Source organism: Castanea sativa, chromosome 9, assembly GCF_040712315.1.
Source record: "Castanea sativa cultivar Marrone di Chiusa Pesio chromosome 9, ASM4071231v1".
NCBI classification, from domain to species: Eukaryota; Viridiplantae; Streptophyta; class Magnoliopsida; order Fagales; family Fagaceae; genus Castanea; species Castanea sativa.
This window is the reverse complement of record NC_134021.1, coordinates 28107278-28122017: the sequence shown is the minus strand read 5'-3', so window position 1 is coordinate 28122017 and position 14740 is coordinate 28107278. Positions and strand designations below refer to the sequence as shown.

General features: G+C 36.6%; 3 protein-coding genes across 3 annotated transcripts; all 3 read left to right on the top strand.

Moving 5' to 3' along the window:
• Nucleotides 1–1989: 1989 nt before the first annotated feature.
• On the top strand, nt 1990–2385 carry LOC142609000 (uncharacterized). The gene has a single exon (XM_075780648.1). It carries the CDS (start codon nt 1990–1992, stop codon nt 2383–2385), a length of 396 nt encoding a protein of 131 aa, XP_075636763.1.
• A 35-nt stretch (nt 2386–2420) lies between these two features.
• On the top strand, nt 2421–3029 carry LOC142608999 (putative mitochondrial protein AtMg00310). The gene has a single exon (XM_075780647.1). It carries the CDS (start codon nt 2421–2423, stop codon nt 3027–3029), a length of 609 nt encoding a protein of 202 aa, XP_075636762.1.
• Nucleotides 3030–11837: 8808 nt separating this feature from the next.
• On the top strand, nt 11838–14518 carry LOC142608998 (uncharacterized). Its single transcript, XM_075780645.1, has 2 exons — nt 11838–12035; nt 14285–14518. The coding sequence occupies exons 1-2, from the start codon at nt 11838–11840 to the stop codon at nt 14516–14518; spliced, it is 432 nt and encodes a 143-aa protein (XP_075636760.1).
• The last annotated feature ends 222 nt before the right edge of the window (nt 14519–14740 follow it).

Genomic DNA, 14740 nt, shown 5'->3' with positions numbered 1-14740 from the left:
GCTGTGTTTTGGGTTACTCTAAAAGAAGTGTTGGGTTGTTTGCTTTCAATATGAGAGCTTTAGGATGGAATTGTAGAGGCATTTGCAATGCCTCAACGGTGAGAGCCCTCAGAGCTCAAAAAAGAGGTCATAAGCCAAATATAATTTTTTTGTATGAAACGAAAGCAAATGAAGAACATATGGAATATGTAAAGAGAAGGGTTGGTTTTGATGAAAAAGTGGTAATTGAGACAAAGGGTAGAGTAGGGGGATTATGTTTAATGTGGAAGAACAATGTGCAAATTGAAGTGGTTGAGTTTAATAATTATATGATTGCGGTTAAAATTATGGACCCTGGTGGAGACTGGTATTTGGTTGGCTTTTATGGACCACCTTAAGCAGCCAAGAAGAGAAAGGCTTGGGAGAACCTTTGTGCTTTATTGGAGTCATTTCAAGAGCCTTGGATTTGCTTCGGAGATTTCAAAATTGTCTAAAATAGTGAAGAAAAGGATGGGGAAAGAGCTAAGAGCTCAATGTCCCCAAATTTTTTGAAGGACATTCTTTTCGAATTAGGAGCTATTGATTTGGGGTACTCTGGAAGCAGGTTCACTTGGAGGAAAAAAAGATGGGGAAAGAATGTCATAAGGGAGAGGCTGGACAGGGGTATATCTAGCATATCCTGGAGATTAGCTTTTCCAAAGGCAACCATTCACCATTTGGGTGCCATAAATTCTAATCATTGTCCTATCCTTTTGGACACACAGTCAGCTGATCATTACTTTCCTAGACCATTTAGATTTGAGGCTGCTTGGACAAGGGATACAAAGTGCTACGGAGTTATTGATGAAGCTTAAAAAGAAGAGGTGGAGGGCTTAGAATTCTTAAAACTGTGCATGAAACAACAAAACACCCAAATGGCTTTAAAGAAATGGAACAAAGAAGTCTTTGGTCACTAAGGAGAAAAGACGTGCTGCTAACCAAAATCCAAGAGATACAAAAAGCGGATTGCATGGAGGAGAACTATAGAAAGGAAGCTCATCTCCAAGCTGAACTTAAGGAGTGGCTCCTGAGAAATGAAATACTTTGGAAACAAAAATTCAGAGAAGTTTGGCTCAAGGAGGGGGACAAGAACTCAAAATTTTTCCATTTATCTACCATCATAAGGAGAAGAAGAAACTCAATAGATACAATAAAGAATGACTCTAGGGAATGGATCATAGACAGAAGGGAGATCCAAAAGCACTTTGTGGAAAAATTCAAGACTTTATTTAATGAAGAGGAAGTGGACTTTCTAGAAATTTGGATAATCTAATCACTCTATGCATCACTGAAAAAGAAAATATTGAATTATGCAGAGTCCCAACTCAATCTGAGATCAAGAAGGAGCTATTCTAGATGCAAGCTCTAAAAGCCCCAGAACCAAATGGCTTTCATGTACTATTCTACAAACAATATTGGGCAATTTTGGGAGAGTCTGTTACAAGAGCTGTCACATCATTTTTTTCAAGCAAGAAGAATGTCAGCTGAGGTAAATAACTCTTTTATTGTTCTTATTCCTAAATCACAAAGCCCTACATCATTTACTCATTATAGGCCTATAAGTTTATGTAATGTTGTGTATAAAATCATTACTAAACTGTTAGTGTCTAGATTGAGGAAAATTTTGCATAAGCTTATCTCCCCCACACAAGTTGCATTTATTCCGGGAAGGTAGATTGCCGAAAACCAGATTATTTTCAAGAAATGCTGCATAATTTTAAGACAAGAGCTGTCAAAATTTATCTTCAAAAGGCTTATGATAGAGTGAATTGGAATTTCCTCCAAGTAGTACTCAAGAACTTTGGGTTTGATGAACAATTTGTGAAATGGATCCTTGAGTTACTAATAAATGGGGGAAAGATAGGGCAATTTAGACCTAAATTAAAAGAGGGTTAAGACAAGGGGACCCGCTATCCCGTTACCTATTCATATTACACCAAAGTTTTTTCACGAATTTTAGAGAAGGAATTTATGGAGAAGAATATTAGTGGGGTTAAGGCTAGTATTGGCAGCATTCCTATCACACATGTAGTGTATGCGGATGATATTGTTCTATTCTCAAAAGCATGTAAGAGGGAAGCTAATGCCATTAATGGCTTCTTGGAAAAATATTGTAGGTGGTCTGGGCAGCTGCTTAATAGAGCAAAATCAGGGGTTATATTCTCCAAAATCACCCACCAGCAAACTTGCAGAGGCATAAAGCATATTCTACAGATGAAAAGTCTTAAAACAAAGTCTGTTTACTTGGGGGCTCCTTTATTCCTTACCAAGGCTCCAGCAAAGGACTTTAAGTTCTTACAAGAGAGGTTGGAAGCCAAACTGAAAAGGTGGAGAAGACTTTATCATGGGCGGGAAGATCCACTCTAATTAAAACGGTGGCTCAAGCTTTACGTACATACACAATGTCTACTTTTGACATCCCTACTAAGGTGTGTGATAAGTTAGATGCTTTGACTAGAAAATTTTGGTGGAATCCAAAAAACCCAAATGGAAGGTATTTGGCTTGGTTGGCTTGGGAAAAACTATGTCTACCTAAAGGAATTGGAGGGATGGGATTTAGAAAGAGCAAGGATTTTAATAAAGCTCTCTTGGCTAAACTTGCTTGGATGATTGTCTCAAAAATGGACAGCTTGTGTATGAACTTACTAAGAAGTAAATACAAGGTCAGAGAGAATTGGCTTCAAAGTGAACCTTCCAAAAATGCTTCTCCAATTTGGAAAGCAATTGAGAAAACCAAAACTCTTATTGCTAAGGGAGCTTGTTACCTTGTTGGAAATGGTGCTTCCATTAATGTGTGGGTGGACCCTTGGATTCCTTGGCTAGTTGGGTTTAAACCAACTCCAAAGGATGACTCAATTCAACGAAATCCTTTGATGGTGTCTAACTTGATATCTATCGAGGATCATTGCTGGAATCTACCTCTGCTAAATGAGCTATTTAATTCTGAGTCAGTTGAAGCCATCCAAAACATACATATTCCTTTGAGAGGCAGAGTTGATAAGCTAATCTAGGTTCCGAACAACAAATGGGCATTTTTTGTGAAATCTGCATATAAAGCTAACTAAGACCCTCCTTGTGGAAGTTTCATAGCACAACGGAAAAAAATATGAAAGATCAAAGCTCATGACAGAATCAAAATGTTACTATGGAGAATTGAGTTCAATGTGTTACCAACCAAAAACAACTTGGCAGAAAGAATAGGGACTTCTGATCCAAACTATGTGTTTTATGGCAGAGAACCTGAAACAACAACTCATCTATTTTTTTCATTGCCAAGTAGCAAGGGCCATCTGGTTTGGCTATAGTTGGGGCATAAGAACTGACAAATGAATATTGCATTAAACGAGGACATCCTTAAAGTGGTCTTGAACTTGGATGAGTTGAGTACACTCACTATGGAGGCGTTTTGGCATCTCAGGAATCAGGTATGTCATTATGGCAATGAGGTGAACATCATTTCTACCATATGTAATGCAGAAAATAGAGTAAAGGAATATCTTAATGCTTTGGACCATGAGCAGAACAAAGATAGGAGAGAGGTATTTACTTCATGGATTTCCCCTCCTAAAAACTATATAAAACTAAATGTGGATGCTACTATCTCATAGGCTTTCACCTCATTTGTTGTGGTAGCAAGAAATGAGTTTGAAGAGGTGTTAAAGGTATGGGCTAAAATTCATGATTTATGCACTCCTACTCAAGCTGAAGCAGCTGCAATACTGTGGGCACTAAACTTGGCTATCGCTGAAAATTGGTGCAACATCATTGTGGAGGGGGATTCAAAATATGTTTTGATGCCCTGTCCAAAGCAGAAGAACCAATTGATTGGTCCATCCCCTCCATCATTCATGATGCCGCTGACATGAGTGTATCTTTTGATAATTGTGAGTTTTGTTGGGTTAAGAGATCTCTAAACTCAGTAGCTCCTTTTGCTGCTAAATATGCTGTTGCTCTTAAAGAAGGTTTCTTGTGTAATAACTATAATTTGCCTCCCCCTATCTTGAAAACTTGTAGGCAAGATTGTTGTACCTCCTGTTGTTCTACTTAATCTATTGAAATGGCAGTTTATCAAAAAAAAAAAAAAAAAGGTAATTAATTTCTAAACCCAAACATTAACCAAACCTTGAGAGATGCTTCCTTCTACCCTTTCTAACTTCTTTTCTACAACTAGTGTTATTTCATAATCTAGAGTGTGTACTTTCATCACACACAAGTCTTAACTTGAGTCACTGCTTGTGAACTGAGGTTTCTTGCTATGAAATAACAATTTTTAAATGGATCTAGTAAAAAGCGTGGCACTACTAACGATTTACATATTTCTATGTCCAATTTTCTTGACTATCTATGAGTTTCATATATAATTGGACAGAAATAGGAAAAGTGGAAGTGTATTTGGGGGAAATAAAGTATGCCTTTTATTGTTAGAGTTTATTCATCACAATTTCTACGAAATTTTTTAGTTTTACAGTTCATAGGATTGAGGGATTATGTTACAGAAATTGCGTGCAAATGGGTATTTCTTGTAAATTTCTGTTGTGTACAAGTTGTAAATCTCTGTAATTCCCTTCTACTACATGCTAATTTCAAATTTCAACAAAGATGTGGCACACTTAAAGATGGCAACCTATTAAATTGGTAAACAACTCAGATTCATTTGAATGTTTGACTTCCTTTTATACCAAATTATCCCAAATAGTATACATACCAAAAAAGCTTATTGAAGGAGCACAAATATCAAGATACGTTCAAACATCCCTATTGTTATTTTATATCTTTCTAATTAGGGGCAGTTAATTCTTCAATTTTTGACTACTCGACATAACAGGATAATTCTATTGTATAAAATGAGTAGTTGTTTCAAATATAATTGAACAAAACCAGTTTAACACAAACCCCTTTTCGGCTCTTCTTATGCCAAATTATGTCATTGCAACGTACATCAATCAAACACCTAAGTACGACTACATAAAAGGCGCTAAACTAGTAAGGTTTTTTTGAGCCTTTTATGTTAGTTAATGTTTGCAGACTACTAAGGCTTTTCCGCACCTTTTATGTTACTTAATATTTGCAGACTAATAACCCTTTTAGCGCCTTTTATGTAGTTTGCAAAGTTTTAAATACTGAAAAGGATCTACAAGAAAATTATTAGGTACTCCCCCATCTAACATAAATGGTAGGTTCTACAATGAATTTAATTAGTAGGACCCACCATTCATGTGAGAGGAAGGAGTACGCATTTATGGTACTCCGGGAGTACACAATAATTTTCCAGATCTACATTGGTGGAGACATAAATTTAGCAATATAGCTTCACAAAAAGCTATTTTATCTATTTTATCTTTTCACTTTACAAACACCCAAAATCAATGAATCTATATTTTTAGCTATTTGATAGAGATTTTTTTATTAAAAAACTGTGTGGACACAAGAAGTTAATAATATATATATATATTTTTTTTTTTTTTTCACATGAGCTATACAACTACTGTAGCTGTGGAGCCAAAAAAATATGGCTTTGACACTACCAATGTAGCCACATTTTGGTATTTGATAGTGCTAAATATACTAATATAACTTTTTAGAGTATCTCTAGCAGCTTGTCTAAATTTTTGTACTGTTTGGACAATAAATAGTGACATTTACCTTTTACCTTTTACTTACACACTTTTTCAAATACACCTTTCAACAGATTCTCTATTCTTTATCCATCTCATTTAAATATTATTTCTTCATTCATTCTTTATTCTTTTTTAATCTTTATTTATTCTACCTCTATTCATTCTCAGCAATTATATTTCTCAACAAAAAGTTTTACATCCATAATATTTTTTACAATACTTTCACAAGAATCATAACAAAATCTTATATGAAAAGTTGTTACTAATTCTAATTTGAAACCGTCACTGAAATTATTTTTGTACTCATCAATATTAGCTAATAACAATATGTTACTTAAGATTTATTGTGAAAATATTGTGGTAGCATTTATGAATTGTCATTTCTTATCATTTATATTATTTTTCCTTTCTTTCATCCATATGTTTTTTTTTTTTTTTTCTCCACCACACGCGTATACCTACTCCTATCTCCATCCTCCCCTTTTTTTCTCTACTTCCTTTTCTTTTTCTACTTGATTCCAAAACCTCTCTCTCTCTTTCTTTCTCTAGCTCTCTCTTTTTCTACTTTTTTTTTTTTTTTCTTTTTCTACTTGATTCCATAACATTCTCTAGCTCTCTCTATGATAAGAAACGGAGAAAGAGGTAGACAGAGAAAGAACAAGCGAGAGATCTTGCTTGCTCCACCATTGATCGAAGGACACAGGCCGGTGAAGAATCGGCGATCATTGTGCCAAGCTGTGCCTTCCGCTCCACTGCCGTCGCTTGTCTTCCTTCCCAACACAGCCCAAATGGGTTAGATGGCTTGTGTCTTTTTTTCTTTTTCTTTTTTGTTTTTATTGTTATGATTTGATTAATTTTAAGATTGTTTTTTTGAGTTTGTATTTTGATTATGCTTGAGTTTAGAGATGTTTGAGGCTAAGAATTGTTGTGTTTGTAGCCGTAGTGAGAGGAGAGAGAAAGAATTTTTTTTTATTGAGTTGTATGATTTTTTTAAGTAGAAAAATTCATTTGGAGTTGCTACAATTTTCTCTAGATAAAGAGAACGACTGTAGCAACTTCAAAAAAAGTTTAGAAAAGTTTTGCTTTTAGAGAAACTGTTGGAGTGAGTTTTTGGTGTGGTTGTTCTTAGAGCACCTATTGGAGATGCTCTTAGCATCACCAATACTAGTGCTCAAGGCACAACAAACTTTATTAGTCTTCAAACATTTAAATACCGTAAAAGGCACGAAACAACTTATTAGTATTCAAACATTTAAACACCGTAAAGGGTGCGAAAAGCCTAAGAATGGCAATCTATCAGTTTCTCAACTTAGATTATTTCTCTCTCTTTTTATGCAAATATTTCTCATATCAGCTAGACAGACCCCAATCATATAATTTCATCTTTTATGTTATCTATGGTAGAAGGTAACAATGTGGTGTGCATAACAACGAACTATAGATCAACATTAGGAATTTTCGTGATCGTTCAAGATATAGTCACAATTAAGGCAAAGGGAAAAGAAAATAAGAATTAAACCACAATTATCAGTCCTCCTTTGAAGGTGGTTTCTTTACATATACATGGCCAATCGGTTTTGATCATCAGATCAAGCTATTGGAAATAATTTGATCTCTTTGGTTACTACCAACTTGTAAAGGCAGTATAAATCTTAGTGAACAACAACAAAGCCACATCAGATTTTATTATATTATTTTTAATTATGAATTATCACAAAGAGTTTTAAATTTAGTCAAATTAGATTTTTTGCTAGAGAATTATAAAAATGTGGTTAATTCATGTTATGAAACCCAAGAAAAATCTCATCACCATATGAACATTTAGTGCTTTTGGAACTACACCTGCCTTTTTCCTTTGGAGACGAGAGAGAAATCAATTCAAGGGTACTTTTGCTGTGGGGAGATAAAAACCTGCAGCTAGCTAGCTTTCTTTGACACCTTCAAATCTCAAAAAACCTGATTTTTTCTGAAAGAAAAAAGTAAACAAAAAAAAAAAAAAATTGGTAAAGTTATAAACATTTCATTGTGTTAAGAAAATTTATAATATAAAAATCACATGATTTCATTACCAACCAAGCAAGGAACTGTTGCAAATGGCTATTCTCTCACTCTCACTCTCACTCTCACTCTGGGCTATTCAATAACACTAATATATCAGAATTTCCAAACAGGGACGGTGATGACTGACGAGTAATGGTATTTAACTATATATCCCTATGTCAACATGTTATGCATGCCGCTTCCTCCAGGAATTAAAGAATAAAGGACAAGTTTTAGGGAAATGCCAAACAAATTTGGTGGTTACAATAACAATCCTAATGATAAATAGCTAGGATTTTGCTAACCATATTTAGCGTCTAGTATTAAATTCTGCACCCACGTGAATTTGGCCATGTTAAAATATAGGATTCCAAAGTCTGACTTCGTCAACCTTTGTAAGAATCTTTAGCCAAAATGATATATTTTCAATTTTTTTTTTTAATGTGCATACGGGGATTCTACATTTGTACCTCTCAGATTAAAGACTAATATGCTAAAATCACAACTTTTACCACAATTTTTCCATAATTTATCCATGGGTATATTAAGACTACAAATTTTACCACAATTTTTTCACAACTTATCCATGTGGCGAGTTATGAATAGTAGAGTTATAGACCCATATAAACCAATCACTTTTATTTTATCACTTATAATTTGTCACATCAGAAAATTGTGGTAAAAATTGTGACACAAGTTATGGTCTTAGTATTTTCAAAATTAACCCTCACGTATAAGGGTAAATGGCTAAATGCCAATGGACCATAGGCCACAGACATCTAATACTTTCAGTTTAAAATTTAGCATATTTGTCTTCCCAATTAATTAAAATCATTGTTTAGTTTAAAAGTTCAAGCATTATTGTAATTTTAGTGGCTGAATAAGGATTATTTCAGAAACAAAATATGAGGATTTTCTCTTCAAAAAGTTTCCAAAATAAAAATCACCTCCTTTTCTATGCGACAAATGTATGGTACAAAAAGAAGCCTGCATACATTTTTATGCAAAAGTTCGAAAATGTAAGCCATTTGAGTTGACCAAAACGGTTTTGTTAGCCATTTGGTTCAAAAAGAGGCATGCATGCATATTTATCCCCACTTGAAGCCAAAAGAAAAGAAAAAAAAAAAGAGGCTCTTTAACTGCGAAAAAGAATCTAAGCAATTCGTTTGAAAGATATTATTTAAAATCACAAATATTTTCTAAGGAGAAACAATTTACATAGTATTCTCATTGAAAAAAAAAAGTCCAATATACACAATATAACATTAATTGACATGTCAAATGCACGAGAATATATTAAATATTATTTGTAAACTTTATTTATTTATTTAATTCGGTAGTTAGAATTTTAGAAGTAGAGAGATCTAAACTTTGACGCTCCGTTTGTTTCGATGGAAAACTTTGTGTAAAGATAGTTATTCATGTTTTCTAATGTTTGGCAGCATAAAAAAAGATGAATCAAAGGAAAACTATCTTTAGTCAACATAAAAAGTATGGTTTATTTTTAAAGATTGTTTTCCATTAAATTTTTTTGGAAAACAACTATATCTCACAGTAAACTAAATAAGGGAAGTTAGGAGGTTTCTTTTCAACTCATTTAAAGTTACTACCAAATATTAGAAAATGAGATAGTTTTATAGAAAATACTTTTTGAAAAATGACTCGTTTTCTAGAAAACGTCATTGCTGCAACAAACAGAGCGTGAATGTCTTCATTGAAAATATCAAAAGGTGCTAACAAGTTTAACTACAAAATTTGTAAACATTATGATACCTAAAAAAAAAAAAAGGTTTCCTATGTAATGCCGACGTTAACTCAAGTTTAATAAATTTTAAGCATTCTTTGTATTAGTCATGGACTAAACTTCCTTTTATGTTAGCTTTGTAATCTTTTTATTTTATTTTATTTTTGTGTGTATTCATTTGGATATAATATGATACTATGACCAATTGGGTATAAATTTAATACACCCAATTTGAAGGAGTACAATTTGTCGTACTTTTTTTTGGTCAATCATCATTAAAAGACATGATTCCCAAAAAAACATTCACCCAGCAAACGTGTTGTTGACAAGTCAAGCATTGAAATGTAAATTTGGTTGAAGTTACTATTTATCTACTAGCAAGCAGCATTATGTAGATGAAAAATTATTCGATACTCCCATAATATAGTTAATGTGAAACTCCAAATTAATAACCATAATTGAAGAGGATAAAATTAAGATGAACAGACAGATTTTACAGAAACAACTTTGGACGGCTGCAATATGGTGATGGACGAAGAGACTAGCTAACACGACAACATGTGTGGTGAGTGGACGGATTAACCTTGTTGGACGGACAGGGAGGTAGACTAACATTAAGGTGGACGGTGGCAAAAGCCACGTGGCACCTACATGGTTTTTTTGGTCCTCAAGGAACCTCAAATGGAAATAACTTATGCTCCATGATTAACCCTAGTCAACAGAATCTCTATATAGAAAGAATCCCACAAAATATGCTCATTTATGAGGATCTTCTCTACAAGAAAATATTCCTTTACGCCAAGGAACTGAAGTCGGTTCCCCCACTACTATAAAAACCCAAAACCCTCAGAAACCAAGATACGCATAATTCACCCTAACTCTGGCATTCTAGAGTTGTGACAGTTTTCTGACTTAACCTTCGGAGGGTATTTGGCCGGTACCACACGGGTACTCTCTTGAGGTCTTCTTTTTCGGTGTTGGGAATGTATTATTTTGGGCACGTGAGGACTGTGCAGCTCACTGACGATTTTCGGCATCATCAGTGGGCACCATCTATAAAAAAGTGCCGGCGTAACGGCCAAGCCCAGCCCACTAAAGAGAAAAAAAGAGAAAAAAAAAAAAAAAAAAAAAGGTCAGATTTTTAGTTGCTTTCACACGTGCCCACTTACCCCACTCACTTCCCCATCACACAAATACCATCTCACACTCTCACTCTCTTGGCTAGCTCACTTATTTTCTCCCTTTTCTTTTCATTTTCTCTCTTATGCTATCACTCTCCCATCCTCTTCTGCCGGTACCACTCCTAACCAATTCCACCACCATTGTTCTGGCAAGATCACCGGAAAACTCCATAGGAAAAGCTACCCATAGGAAAACTCCATAGAAGACTCCATAGGAAATGGCGGAAGACGTGATTCACGGTTTAGAGAACATTAAGCTTACTATGGATGAGGAAGAAGTGATAGTTATTTCGGAGGAGGGTCGGAAAGAAGAAATAGAGAGTTGCCCTCAAAGTCTAATTAGGAAGTTTCTCACATGCAAGCCTTTCAACAAGAGAGCTGCTCAGAATATGTTGAGGAAAGCGTGGGGAATAAATGAAGGACTGCAAATAGTGGAAGTAGGGTCAAACTTGTTTCAATTCAAATTCAATACAAAGTTTGATATGGAGCGAGCAATAAGAGAGGGCCCATGGACGTTCGACAATCAGGCACTGATGTTGCGGCGTTGGCAATCAAGGATGACGGCAAAAAATGTAAAGTTTGACTCAGTTACTCTATGGGTGCAGATATGGGGTGCTCCTTTTGATATGGTTTGTCCTCAAGTGGCAATGGAAGTCGGAGGTTGGTTGGGTATGGTGGTCGAGGTAGAGAGGAGGCGTAGACAGGACGGGTAGAATTTATTCATGAGAGTTAAAGTTGCTCTTCCTATTTCAAAGCCCATTAGACGTGGGGGTTTTCTTTCGGGGTTGAATAACAGCAAAACTGGGCTACTTTCAAGTACAAGAGGTTGCCTTTGTTCTGCCGTTATTGTGGATTATTGGGTCATGACCTCAAGCATTATGCTACTTATTTTGCTTTTACAAAAAATGGAGGGGAAGTTGACTGTCAATATGGGGAGTGGTTGCGAGCTAGTGGTGACCGTCCTTGGTCACCGTTCACGCGCAAGTCAGATCGACAAAGCTTCTTAAGAAAGGAGATGGAAACGGATTCAAGGGTCCAACATGATGAGGATCGGGATGAGAAGGATGTGGCGGCGCAAACCAACTCCACGGTGCATGGCAATGGCAGAGTGAAGAACGACAGCCTGATATTGTAGGGATTATCCCGAGGAGTGAGGAGGATATTCCTGAGAAAGAAGGAAGGATTGAGAGGGGCAGGGAAACTTTATCCAAAATAGAGGGGAGGTTAGAAACAGAAATGGATTGGCTGGACTCGGGGTGGATAGGAAGTAAATACCCTTTTTTGAATTCAAAGGATGAGGGAAACGTGGATGACTCAAATTCAAAAAATGAGGGAGATGATCTGAATCCAGTTGTTGAGCTCGTGGAGAAGTTGAAATCAGATGGGTTTATGTCACTTAAAATTCGGCCCACATGGAAAAGGATTACTCGTATGGTGTGTGGGTAGGATAGGAGTGCAACGACTAAGCCACACAGCCTGGGTAAACGTGGAGTGCATCAAAAGGAGATTGAAGTGGAATTGAACACTGACGGAAACCTAAGGAAACGTGAGAAGATCGAGGAGAGTTCACAGATGACCACAACGATTGGGGGGGGGGGGGGAGAACCACCCCTGTTTATCGCAAGGAGGCTCTTAATTTGGAACTGCCAAGGGCTTGGGAACCCTTGGACAGTTCGTAGCCTTCACAAAATGGTGAAGGAGCAAGTACCCACAGTGTATTTTTTAATGGAAACATGCTTGGATAAGGAAGGATTTGATAGACATTGTAGAGAATTGCCTTTTAGGAACAAGCTTATCATTTAAAAGCCAAATTCAGGGGGAGATCTGGCTTTACTTTGGAAACTTGAGGTGAAGCTTGATGTGATTAATTACACGGAGAACCACATCCTAGCTACAGTGGAGGAAGATGATGGCTTTCAATGGAATTTAACATGCTTCTATGGTTGGCCCTAAGGCTAGTCAAAAGACGTGATCATTGGCTCTCCTTTCTCATCTGTCCACGTTGGTGGAAGGCCCTTGGTGTTGTATTGGAGATTTCTTCCACCAACTTCTAAGTAGATGGAGGAGTTTGGCTTGGCACTAAAGTCATGTGGCGTAATTGATTTGGGATTTCGGGGTTACCCTTTCACATGGAATAATAAAAGACCGAGGAGTGCAAATACAAGGCAGCGATTATATAAAGCAGTAAGTAATGCTAGGTGGAAGCAGAAATTTCCTGCTACTACGATAATGCATCTAGTGTCACACTCCTCAGATCACCTCCCGCTGATCTTGCAAACTAGAACAGATAGAGGGTTTTAGGTCAATGGAGCATAGGGTTTCAGATTTGAAGAATCGTGGTTGTTATGGGATGACTATGAGAAGACAGTGGATGAGGCATGGCGTACGGTGAGTGGGGCAAGTTCGGCTATGCAAGCAATACAGGAGAGAATCAAGGGTTGTGGGGGAAGTTTGTTTGCATGGGGTGCTGCGAAGACCCACCCAGATACAGAAGAAATCAAAAAGTTGTAGGAACAGGTAAAGTTGTTAAATGCAAGTGCACCAACTGAGGAGAACAAGGCCGAGTCCTTACATGTTAGTAAGAGATTAGATGATCTTCTCATCAAGCAGGAGATATATTGGCATCAATGTTCTAGAGTTTTTTTGGCTGAAACATGGGGATAAAAACACAAAGTTTTTCCATTCAAAGGCCTCCCAACGAAGACGCTGAAATTTTATTCAAGGAATTAGAAATCAATAGCAGAGTTGGGTAGAAGATATAGAGGATTGCTGGGGTGGCGACAAATTATTTTGAGTCAATTTTTAGTTCAGGTGGATGTGATCAGATGGAAGAATGTCTTAATGCGGTACCACACAAAGTGACCTCGGATATGCTAGAAGTGTTGTCCGGTGAATATAGTGCGGAAGAAATCAAAGTTGCGTTGTTCCAAATGAGATCAACAAAGGCTCCTGGACTTGATGGTATGAATGCTCTCTTTTATCAAAAGTTTTGGCATATTGTGGGTGATAATGTGTGTGCTCTTGTATTAGATTTTCAAAATAATAGAACCATGCTGCCTGATATTAATTACACTCATATTGTTCTAATTCCTAAAGTTAAGTCGCCTGAAAGAATGATTGATTACAGGCCTATCAGCCTTTGTAATCTTATATATAAAGTTATTTCTAAGGTGTTGGCTAATATATTGAAGCTCATTCTCCCTCAGTTGATATCTCCTACCTAAAGTGCATTTGTCCCAGGTCATCTAATTACTAACAATGTATTAGTGGCGTATGAGACTCTGCATACTATGCACAGTAGAAGATCGGGTAGAAGGGGTTCTCTGGCACTGAAATTGGACATTAGCAAAGCATATGATCGGGTTGAGTAGACTTTCTTGAAGGGTATTATGATCAGATTGGGCCTACTTAAAGCATGGGTTGATAGAGTTATGAGCTGTGTGACAACTCCTACCTCCTCAGTTCACATTAATGGGAAGGCATATGGTAACATTCTACCCTCTAGAGGGATCCAACAAGGAGACCCTTTATCACCTTATTTGTTTTTGTTGTGTGTAGAGAGCTTTTCATCTTTGTTAGCAAAGGCACAAGCAGAAGGGAGGATTTATGGTGTTTCTATTTGGAGGAGAGCACCTCGTTTATCTCACTTGTTATTTGCATATGATTCACTGCTGTTTTGCTAGGCTAACCAGGAGGAAGTGCAAGCTATTTCTGATGTACTAAATACATATGCAACGGCATCGGGTCAACGCATTAATCTTGAAAAATCATCTGTCTATTTTAGTGGCAATACAGAGGGTGAACAAAGGGAGAGTATTAAGACAACACTGGGAATCAAGGAAGTTGAACGTTTTGAGTCCTATCTTAGGCTGCCGACTTTGGTGGGGAGAGCAAAGTTCAAACTTTCTATTTTTTGAAAGATAGGGTTTGGAAGAAGATTCAGGGATGGAAAGGACAATTATTGTCTAGAGCGGGCAAGGAGATACTCCTCAAAGCGGTGGGGAAATCCATTCCTACATATACAATGGGAGTTCTTCTGCTACCGATAAAGCTCTGCAACGACCTAATACCATGTGCGCTAGATTTTGGTGGGGACAAGTTAACAAAAGGAAAATTCATTGGAAAAATGGGAAGGCGTT